The sequence below is a fragment of the Cherax quadricarinatus genome, chromosome 48, assembly GCF_038502225.1.
Source record: "Cherax quadricarinatus isolate ZL_2023a chromosome 48, ASM3850222v1, whole genome shotgun sequence".
NCBI classification, from domain to species: domain Eukaryota; kingdom Metazoa; phylum Arthropoda; class Malacostraca; order Decapoda; family Parastacidae; genus Cherax; species Cherax quadricarinatus.
In genome coordinates this window covers 17,106,190-17,117,507 of record NC_091339.1, presented here as the reverse complement: position 1 = coordinate 17,117,507, position 11,318 = coordinate 17,106,190, and the positions used below count along the sequence as shown (strand labels likewise).

Genomic DNA, 11,318 nt, shown 5'->3' with positions numbered 1-11,318 from the left:
GGAGTGGGGAGAGAGAGCCCAGTAGCAACCGGTGAAGAGGCGGGGCCAGAAGCTAAGACTCGACCCCTGCAACCACAAATAGGTGAGTACACATATCCAGACTCACACATACACTCCCGCCCTCACCACCGACATCTCACTACTTCCCCTGATCCCTCCCCTCCCTCGTTCACCCTCCCCTCCCCCATTCACCCTCCCCCTCCCCACTCCCCACTCCTCTCCCACATAGCCACAGTTCCTCCACTACCTCCCCCCCCCACACTCTGACATACACACTACTAACCTAACATACAGAACTACATAGGTTTCCCACTCTGAGGCAATCAGGATAAAACAAAAATGGGTTGCCAGAGAGCAACAAGAAAAACCAAGGGACAGGAGGAGGAAGCTGCAAAGGAAGATTGGGCAGCAGAGCTCATAAAAAGGGATCATGAATGGGAAAAGAAACTAGAAGAACGTAGCATGAGAATGGAAGAGAGGATAGATATGGAAAGCAGGAAGTGGGAGGTGCATGTCAAAGCAGCAGAGGCTAGGATACAAAGTTTAGAAGAGGAACTGAAAAATCTGAAACAGCCTAAAGAACTAAAGAACATTTTGGGATTGACAACAGAGATTGCTACCTCAGCCACAAATAAGGGGACTGTAGGGAAAGAAGGGGCACAACTGCATGGAGAAGCTCTATCAGAGGAGACTGTAGTAAATGAAAGAGCTAAGCTTTATGTGGAGGCCCTAACAGACAACAACAGAGCCCAAGGAAAGCCGAGAAGGGAAAATGACAGGCCACTGAGCCCAAGTACATTAGCCAGTGAAACTGAAGAAAGGAAAGCTGCAGTGGAGGAAACCAAATTAAATGAGGGGATACACAGGGATATGCAGTGGGAGAATGAAAGGGTGAGGTCAGTCTTTGTGTATGGGCTCCAGGAAGTTGAAGGGGAAACATATGAAGCAAGAAAACAAGGGGAAAAAAAAGCAATTGAAAGCATCATGAAAGCAATAGGAGAAGACGACATGACCCAGCTGGAAAATTTTCGGAGAATAGGGGGCTTTGTAAAAAAAAAAACCGGGCCAGTGAAAGTGACCTTCAAGGCAGAAGCGACTCGGACCAGGATCCTGCAGGAGAAAGCACGATTAAGGGACATGCCGGCATACAGGAAGGTGTATCTCGACCATGACAGAACACAAGAAGAAAGGCAGAAACTGAGAGAGATGGTACAAAGGCGAAAGGAGGAAAGAGAGGGGATGGAGAAGACAGACAGGAGATCCCAGACCCAGGAAGAAGATCAAATACAGCCTCCCTCACAACTTCCTATAGAAGCCTCCCAACCAGGTCAACCCCAGTGCAACCAAACACTCTAAATCAAAACACCCATGCCACATCCAATGCCCCCACCCACTACATTACAAACTCCACCCCCACAGCAACAACCCATAGTTCCTTACCAGGTCTCCCACTTCCCCAACTCCAATATACCTCCCAGACCACAGTCTTAGAAAAGAAGTTGAAGGTGTGGTATACAAATGCGGATGGAATAACAAACAAGTATGAGGAGTGGCACGAAAGAATCAAGGAGACATCTCCAGACATAATAGCACTCACAGAAACAAAACTCGCCAGAATAATAACAGATTCAATCTTTCCATCCGGATATCAAATCCTCAGGAAAGACAGAGGGAGGAGAGGGGGAGGAGGAGTTGCACTGTTCATTAAAAACCAGTGGGGTTTTGAGAAAATGGAAGGAATGGATGGCACGGGCGAAAGGGACTACTTAGTAGGAACAATCCAGTCTGAGGGACATAAGGTGGTAATTGCAGTAATGTACAACCCACCACAGAACTGCAGGAGGCCAAGAGAAGAATACGATGAGAACAACAGAGCAATGATCGACACACTAGCCGAGGTGGCCAGGAGAGCACACATGGGGGAGCAAAGTTACTAGTTATGGGCAATTTCAATCACAAGGAGATTGACTGGGAAAGCCTGGAGCCCCATGGGGGTCCCGAAACATGGAGAGCCAAGATGATGGATGTGGTACTGGAAAACCTCATGCATCAACATGTTAGAGACACTACCAGAGAGAGAGGAGAGGATGAACCAGCAAGGCTGGACCTTGTATTCACCTTGAGTAGCTCGGACATCGAGGGTATCATGTATGAAAGGCCCCTGGGAGCTAGTGATCATGTGGTTCTGTGCTTCGACTACATAGTTGAGCTCCAAGTGGAGAGAGTAGCAGGAATAGGCTGGGAAAAACCAAACTACAAAAGGGGGAACTACTCAGGCATGAGGAACTTCCTTCAAGACATTCAGTGGGAGAGGGAACTGACAGGAAAACCAGTACAAGAAATGATGGACTATGTGGCAACAAAATGCAAGGAGGCAGAGGAGAGGTTTGTTCCCAAGGGAAACAGAAATAATGGGAAGAACAGAACGAGTCCTTGGTTCACCCAAAGGTGTAGGGAGGCAAAAACTAGGTGTACTAGAGAATGGAAAAGGTACAGAAGACAGAGAACTCAGGAAAATAAAGAAATCAGCGAAGAGCCAGAAACGAATATGCACAGATAAGAAGGGAGGCTCAGAGACAATATGAAAATGACATAGCATCAAAAGTAAAGACTGACCCGAAGCTGTTGTACAGCCACATCAGGAGGAAAACAACAGTCAAGGACCAGGTAATCAGACTGAGGAAGGGTGATGGGGAATTCACAAGAAACGACCAAGAGGTATGTCAGGAGCTCAACACAAGATTTAAAGAAGTATTTACAGTGGAAACCAGTAGGACTCCAGGAAATCAGAACAGGGGGGCACACCAGCAAGTGCTGGATGAGGTACATATAACCAAGGAGGAGGTGAAGAAGCTGCTATGCGAACTTGACACCTCAAAGGCGGTGGGACCAGACAACATCTCTCCATGGGTCCTTAAAGAGGGAGCAGAGATATTATGTGAGCCATTAACAAAGATCTTCAACACATCATTTGAAACTGGGCAACTCCCTGAGGTATGGAAAATGGCAAATGTAGTCCCAATTTATAAAAAGGGAGACAGACATGAGGCACTAAACTACAGACCTGTATCACTAACGTGTATAGTATGCAAGGTCATGGAGAAGATCATCAGAAGGAGAGTGGTGGGGCACCTGGAAAGAAACAAGTGTATAATTGACAACCAGCACGGTTTCAGGGAAGGAAAATCCTGTGTCACAAACCTACTAGAGTTTTATGACAAGGTGACAGAAGTAAGACAAGAGAGAGAGGGGTGGATCGACTGCATATTTTTGGACTGCAAGAAGGCCTTCGACACAGTTCCTCACAAGAGGTTACTGCAAAAGCTAGAGGATCAGGCACACATAACAGGAAAGGCACTGCAATGGATCAGAGAATATCTGACAGGGAGGCAACAACGAGTCATGGTACGCGACGAGGTGTCAGAGTGGGCGCCTGTGACAAGCGGGGTTCCACAGGGGTCAGTCCTAGGACCTGTGCTGTTCTTGGTATATGTGAACGACATAACGGAAGGGATAGACTCAGAAGTGTCCTTGTTTGCAGATGATGCTAAGTTAATGAGAAGAATCAAATCGGATGAGGATCAGGCAGGACTACAAAGAGACCTGGACAGGCTACAAGCCTGGTCCAGCAACTGGCTCCTTGAATTTAACCCTGCCAAATGCAAAGTCATGAAGATTGGGGAAGGGCAAAGAAGACCGCAGACACAGTATAGTTTAGATGGCCAAAGACTGCAAACCTCACTCAAGGAAAAAGATCTGGGGGTGAGTATAACACCGAGCATATCTCCTGAGGCCCACATTAATCAGATAACTGCTGCAGCATACGGGCGCCTGGCAAACCTACGGATAGCGTTCCGATACCTCAGTAAGGATTCGTTTAAGACTCTGTATACCATTTACGTCAGGCCCATACTGGAGTATGCAGCACCAGTTTGGAATCCACACCTAGTCAAGCACGTCAAGAAATTAGAGAAAGTGTAAAGGTTTGCAACAAGACTAGTCCCAGAGCTACGGGGATTGTCCTACGAAGAAAGGTTGAGGGAAATCGGCCTGACGACACTGGAGGACAGGAGGGTCAGGGGAGACATGATAACGACATATAAAATACTGCGCGGAATAGACAAGGTGGACAAAGACGGGATGTTCCAGAGAAGGGACACAGACACAAGAAGTCACAATTGGAAGTTGAAGACTCAGATGAATCAAAGGGATGTTAGGAAGTATTTCTTCAGTCATAGAGTAGTCAGGCTGTGGAATAGCCTAGAAAGTGACGTAGTGGAGGCGGGAACCATACATAGTTTTAAGGCGAGGTATGATAGAGCTCATGGGACAGGGAGAGAGAGGACCTAGTAGCAATCAGCGAAGAGGCGGGGCCAGGATCTGTGAATCGACCCCTGCAACCACAAATAGGTGAGTACATATACACATACACAGGGAAGGGAGAACTCACCTGTTTAACTCAGGTAATCAATAGGTTGTCCACTGACCCCTTGTGGCTCTCCTCATGACTTTCCTTCCTTCTCTCCCCTCCCCTTCCCCTCATGCCAGGCACTCCTCCCCTTCCCCTCATGCCAGGCACTCCTCCCCTCCCCCTCATGCCAGGCACCCCTTCCTCTCCCCTCATCATCTTTCCCCCTTACCTCACTTCCTTGTCTGCCAGGGACCTACCTGCACTCCCTTACCTTACTTCCTTGTCTGCCAGGGACCTACCTGCTCACCCTTACCTCCCTGCTCACCCTTACCTCCCTGCTCTCCCTTACGTTCATGCGCTCCCTTACCTTCATGCGCTCCCTTACTCTAACTTTATTTCCATTTCTTCCAGACATTTCCCTGTTCTTCTCTCACCTCCCTTTCCCCCACCTTCCTTCCCCTCATCTCCTTTTCCCCCTTTACACGCCCAGTCTTTCTTCCAGAAGATTTTCGTAAATTTATTGCGGATTATTACCCTCATTATGCACCAACTGTCCTCTTCTCTCCGTCCTCTTGTTTCCTCTTTTCTTCGCCTCTTCTACCTCTTCCTCGTTCCCTTATTATTTTCTTTTATTCATTTTCTTTCTCATTGTTTACTCACCCTCCATCCTTGCTTGAAGTGCGCCCTGTAATTATCACTTACTCATTTACTTACTCCCTCCTTTATTTCCCCCTTCCCTCCCTCCCTCCCTCTCTTCCTTTCTTCATTCCTTCCTTCCTTCCTTCCTTCCTTCCTTCCTTCCTTTCTTCTTCATCCATCTATCGTATCTCCCTCTCTTACTCAGCGTCTGAGAAGCAAATTTAACCATGAATAACCTGTTGGCACGAAGCTGTCTAACAGCCCTGGTGAAGGTCATTCACGAGGCTGTCTACCAGCCTTGGTGAAGGTCATTCACGAGGCTGTCTAACAGCCCTGGTGAAGGTCATTCATGAGGCTTCTAACAGCCCTGGTGAAGGTCATTCACGAGGCTGTCTAACAGCCCTGGTGAAGGTCATTCACGAGGCTTCTAACAGCCCTGGTGAAGGTCATTCACGAGGCTTCTAACAGCCCTGGTGAAGGTCATTCACGAGGCTGTCTAACAGCCCTGGTGAAGGTCATTCACGAGGCTTCTAACAGCCCTGGTGAAGGTCATTCACGAGGCTGTCTAACAGCCCTGGTGAAGGTCATTCACGAGGCTGTCTAACAGCCCTGGTGAAGGTCATTCACGAGGCTGTCTAACACCTCTGGTGAAGGTCATTTACGAGGATGTAATTGGTTGGAAAAGGAAACAGAGAAACTGGGTAACGAAATTGGGTTGAAGAAAACGGAAGTAAAAAAACGAGGAGAAAGAAAACGAAGTTAAAGAAAACGGGGGTTAAAAATTGGCATTCCAATCTGATTTAAATGTTATGTAAAAAATTATATTGAAAAGTTTAAAAAAAAATGGATTCCAATATCACATTCAGAGAAAATTTTGAAAAAAGATATATTGCAAATAGAAGAAATTGGTAGGAAATTTGTTTTCTTGTGAATAACAGTACTGATAAAGGTAAGTTATATTATGGTTAGACTGTGTTTGTGTAAGAGGAGGAGGAAGAAAAGAAGGAAGGGAAAGAAAAAGATGGAAGAAGAAGAAGCAGAAGGAAGAAAATGGAAGCAGGAAGAATAATCCCAGAAGTTTCTCGGAGGTTCCTACAAATATGTAAGCATTGATTAGTCAATCTTAGCTCAGCACTTTCTCTCTCTCTCTCTCTCTCTCTCTCTCTCTCTCTCTCTCTCTCTCTTCCACCTGTTTATACCACTGGCTTCATTGATTAGGTTCCTTCAAGCTGTCCTAGATGTAAGACTTCCTGCACGGTTAGGTGAGTACGCACCAGAGTGCGTACTCACCTAACCGTGCTCAGCTATTTACACTCCATCTCGTTGCATTATTCTTATCCAGCTATATTCAACTAGTTTTTATTCGCCTGTTTGGGGCTGTAAGGGTCGATTGAACTGGCTGCGTCCCTTAGCTTTTTTTTCCGATTGGATTTGCTTGTTTCTTGGGTTCTGTTATGGGTTTGAAGACCATAATAACACGACTGGAAACAAATCACAGAATGAGTGAGGGGTCTAAACCCATGGTAAGTGGGATTCAGACCCCATCCGTTCCGTGATTAGGTTAAAAGATTTGCGTGGGCGTGTGTACCTACCAGTCCCATTTGCACGAGATGTCTAATGACGTCAGCTCGGGAAAAGTAGTGGGTTAGGTGAGCATCCTTTAGGCTGCTGTAGCCCTCACTGATCCTGCCCACTTGCATCTTGTCTGTTGATGTCTGATATTGCTACTTCGTTTGTTGATCTTATCTCAGAGGTCTCCTGCTGTTGTTACTGTTGCTATTTCGTTTGTTGGTCTTATCCGGGAGGTCTTCTACTGTTGTTACTGTTGCTTTGCCTGCTGGTCTTGTTTGAGAGGCTTTTCCTGTTTCTGTTGTTGCTGCTTCGCCTATTGGTTTTATCTGATGGGAAGCTTGTTTCTGCTGTTGCTGCTCCGTTTGCTGGCCCCTGTGAGAAATTTTCTGCTTCTGCTTGCCTTGTATTTTGCACCTGTCTTCTCTGGCTGCTTCTCCCTTCTGCTGTGCCTATCGCTTCTGTTAGCTGCTGATGTTGCTGTCTGTTGTCTGTTGTTGCAGCCTCTGTTTGATGGTCCTATCTGAGATGTCTCCTGTTATTATTTGCTGTATACTTGACTCTTGTTTTCTGTGGCTACTACTCCTTCCTGTTGTGTCTATTACTTCTGTCAGTTGCTGTCTTCTGTTGTTGCTTCGCCTGCTGCACGGTTGCAGGATAGGTGACCTTGGAGCAGACCTCTCGACGAGGTCTTCCCTCGGTCACGTCGCTCCTGCCAAAGGTCACCATTGACTGTAGCATTTTGTCGACTCGCTGTGAATGTTGCTCTATGCTTACGGGAGAAAAATCTTCTACATACGATTGTTTTGCCTCAGTTATCTAGACTTAGAGGTAGTCGCATTGCAGCAAGTTCTTAATAGAGAATCTGGTATTGACTGCTAAAGCTTTTGCTTAATGACTTTTGTATTTACTTGTAAGAACTCTAGATTCAGTCTGAGGTGTTTAGGAAATGTAAATTCGTAATGCTACATACGCATATAGGAACACTCCTATGTTACTTTAAAAATTGCATTTCTTATATTTTTTTTTTTACTTTTCTCATATATCACTACACATTGTGTAATGTCATCTCTCAATATGTCGCCAGGGGAATTATATATCATGATCTCTGCAGACGCTATGTGCAAAGAAACAAAAATCTATCTTTGCCAAGCGTGAGCAGTCTCCCTAAACGAAGACATCTCATGCCTGATCTGTTCAGGTTGTCAATATGTGGGAGCGAGTGTCTGGGTTGTTGGATGAGGACCACGAATACCAGATATTGACCACGACGACCTGCTTTGGATCACGACAAACGGATATTGACCACGACGACCTATTGTGGAACACGACGACCAGGTATAGACTACACCGAACTATTGTGATATCCAACGGCTGGTCGTGGATTACGACGGCCTGTTGCGGCAGTCGACGGTCGGTTGTGGCACACAACAGGTTATAACACAGAGCACTCAGTGTTCCTAAAAAAAATGCTGTTTTCTAGGACTCTGCTCGCTGGTTTGTGGAGCATTCAGGTACTGGAGAAGAACGTGGCAGGAGCATTAACATTGGACTATTCAAGTGTTCGAGCTCAGAATGTTTTTCTGAGTTCGATGTTCAGTGTACTGCTGTTGCTTGACCTTACTTTCCTACTACAGGAAGGTACTCAAGATGCCTAGAACACGTGGGGCAGGCCTCGGAGAACAGACGCAGACTGAGAGAAGGATAAGTGACAGTTTTACGGACAGAGGGATAGAGAAAGAAAGACGGAGTGGGCAGTAGGAGAGGGACGGATGAGAGGGAGTCTACACCCCACCAACACCACCCCAACACACACACTGCTGTTGGTCCTCGCTACCGATATGCCCTTCTCCTCCTCCCATCTCCCTCCCCGTCTCCCTTACCCCCACCCTTCCCGAATTCTCTCCCCTCCTCTCCCAGGGTCCCCTTTCCCCACTCCCTAACGTAACCCCTCTTCCCGGCTTCCTGCTCCCCTAACCTGCTATTATCCTCACGCTCTCCGGCAGTTAGCACGGGATCTCTCGAGGCCAACACCACATTATTCTTATCTACAACAATATATACAATCACATTAAAAACGAATACATAGAAAAACCAAACTATTAATACGAAAATCTCTCTCCGGTTCAACTATCACGAAAAATAGGCTCCGTAAATACAATCTTTCTTCATGTTCTTCATTGCCGGCAGCCAGAAGACAGCTACCGCAAACTCATTCAGATATATATAGAGAAATAATGGCTTGGCTAACATAATTACATTTCCATTTTTTTTTTTTTTTGAGATTCATACTTATTTGTTCGTCGTGTTAAGTTGCAGAAGGTTGTAATTAATCTATAACTTGTTGCTATGAGTGTCTGGCTCAGACACCATTAATTGGCTGGTTAATGAAGGAAAGGATTAGTAAGTTTATTTAGGTACAGGTACACTTAAATACCTTTACACAAATTATCATACACCCTGGTGTGGGTCCCGTGTCAGCGTGTCAGCGTGCCTCGTTGTGCTCCCGGTTTTCTGGTGTTTTCACGGTCGCTCTTACGTGCTAGAACTTTAATTTGTGTCATCAATCCTATACGATACATCCCTCTAGCGCCTGGAACCAATCTTGGGCGGAAAACATTATATACTGAGTAAAAAAAAGGAGAATTGTGTGCACTACCTAGCAGAGTTTACTGCCAGAGGGGAATCATAGGCCTGTCCCGTGTGGAAAAATAATAATATTGAACTTTGTGTCAGAGGAAAGAAAGTCTCCCTGAAAGCATTGAGTATACATAGTGTATAGTGTATACTACAGTGGCTCCCTAGTATATTGATGATAAAGGCTAAAGTGTCATTTGAAAACAGGTGAATTTGTAAATGAAGTGATAAGCCTATAGAGGCAGGTGCCAGAAGTCGCCAGAAACTTACCACAGGTCAGCTGTTTTTAATAATCTTCCTGGCCTGCTAGTGTACTCGCATATAATCTAGTGATACCAGTGAATAGCAGAATACAGTGTTGTAGTAGCAACTAACCAGTATTATAATGGTACTTAGTGGAGTGGAGTGACTTTCATTAGTTTCTTTTTCTTGAAATACCAGACGTTACTGTGAATTTCATATAACCTGTAGTTACCAGCGGTCGCAATATACACAACGAGAAGCAATTATTACTACAGAAAAAGCGCCCTTCCTCCAAATTTGCACCAGTCAACTATAGTGATAATATAGCATTTATTGTGGTGGAGCCGAAAAAAAAAAAAAAAAAAATAGAGAAGCTAGATACAGCGATTGATAAACAAAGGTGGAGGCTCGACCGTTCGTCATTGTAGGAGTGCCAGCAGTCACCGGCTCTTCAACACGCAAGTTATACTTTTGTATCAATCAAATCACATATTACTCGGGTAGATAATTTCCAGTAGATCCTTCATGTGTTAGCTCAATTCACCGACCAGTATGGTTTAAATAAGTGACCCACTGATCAGATCAGATAGACTGGTCCGAACCCTTGACTGGTCCGAACCCTTGACTGGTCCGAACCCTTGACTGGTCCGAACCCTGGACTGGTTTCAAACGGTTTCGTTGTGCACCACCTAGCAGGTTATTAATAGAATATTCAAGAGGTTGCTAGTAGAATTGCAGTAAATCAACCATTCAAATCATTATGAAGCTGTGTGTAGTCTGTGGTCAGTCAAACAAACGGGCTTCCACATGCATAAATTGTCATTTCTGTGGAAATTGGTGTCACGCCCCTTGTGCAGATATCCAAGAACTAGCTACAAGCAGTATTAAAACAGGGAAGTGTTTTTGGGTATGCCCAAATGAGATAAATCTGTGGACTAAAATCACAAGGGTATTAAAAGAGGTCAACATCAAAGCTGCTTTCATAGAAAACCTGGAAGCTTTCTACAACAGATGGGAACATAAAAAGTCTGGGCTGAATGGTACTGCCCTTGATACTGGCCATGTAGTCAGAAACTGTAAGGCTGGAGATGATGTCCTGGTAGTCAGTAAATGGGGGGCTGATAGTGCTGTCCTGGGAGACAGTAATGGGGAAGCTGGAGGTGCTGTCCTGGGAGACAGTAATGGTGAAGCTGGAGGTGCTGTCCTGGGAGACAGTAATGGTGAAGCTGGAGATGCTGTCCTGGGAGACAGTAATGGGGAAGCTGGAGATGCTGTCCTGGGAGACAGTAATGGTGAAGCTGGAGATTTTGTCCAGGTAGTCGGGAATTATACGCAGGAAGGAATACATATGAATGACCTCATAGGGGACAGGAGCCATAGTAGGGAAACAAGTGTAGTCAAAGATAAGATAAAACCAATATTGCAAACTAGAAATACCGCAGGAAATAGCAAACAAGAGGACTCCACTAGCAATAGTGAGGATATATTACCAAAAACAAATGGTGGGAGCTCCATTGTTGGTGCTAGGGAGGATAGAAGTAAGACAGGGAAACATGCACCAACAGGGAATACAGTCACAGAAACCCAAGGCAAACGGAAACCAAGCCTGTGCACATACTATGCACTCGGTATCTGCTGGCATGGGAAATCTGGAAAAACAGATGGGACGTGCAACTATGACCACCCTAGGAAATGCCATGCCCATATGACAACAGGAAAATGCAAACTCCCTTCCTGTAAGCTTTTTCACCCTGAACTGTGTACCTCTTCAGTACAGGAAAGACTGTGCTATAACTTAAATTGCCAGGCATACCATCTA

General features: G+C 45.5%; 1 protein-coding gene across 1 annotated transcript in view; it reads right to left on the bottom strand.

Annotated features, from left to right (window-relative positions):
• LOC138854061 (fap1 adhesin-like) overlaps positions 1–8,418 on the bottom strand; it is a 31,298-nt gene extending 22,880 nt beyond the window's left edge. The window contains exon 1 of the mRNA XM_070094799.1: positions 6,643–8,418. Within this exon, the coding sequence (XP_069950900.1) occupies positions 6,643–6,750 (108 nt within the window). The 5' untranslated portion in view covers positions 6,751–8,418. The remainder of the gene's footprint in view (positions 1–6,642) is intronic.
• Positions 8,419–11,318: the final 2,900 nt, after the last annotated feature.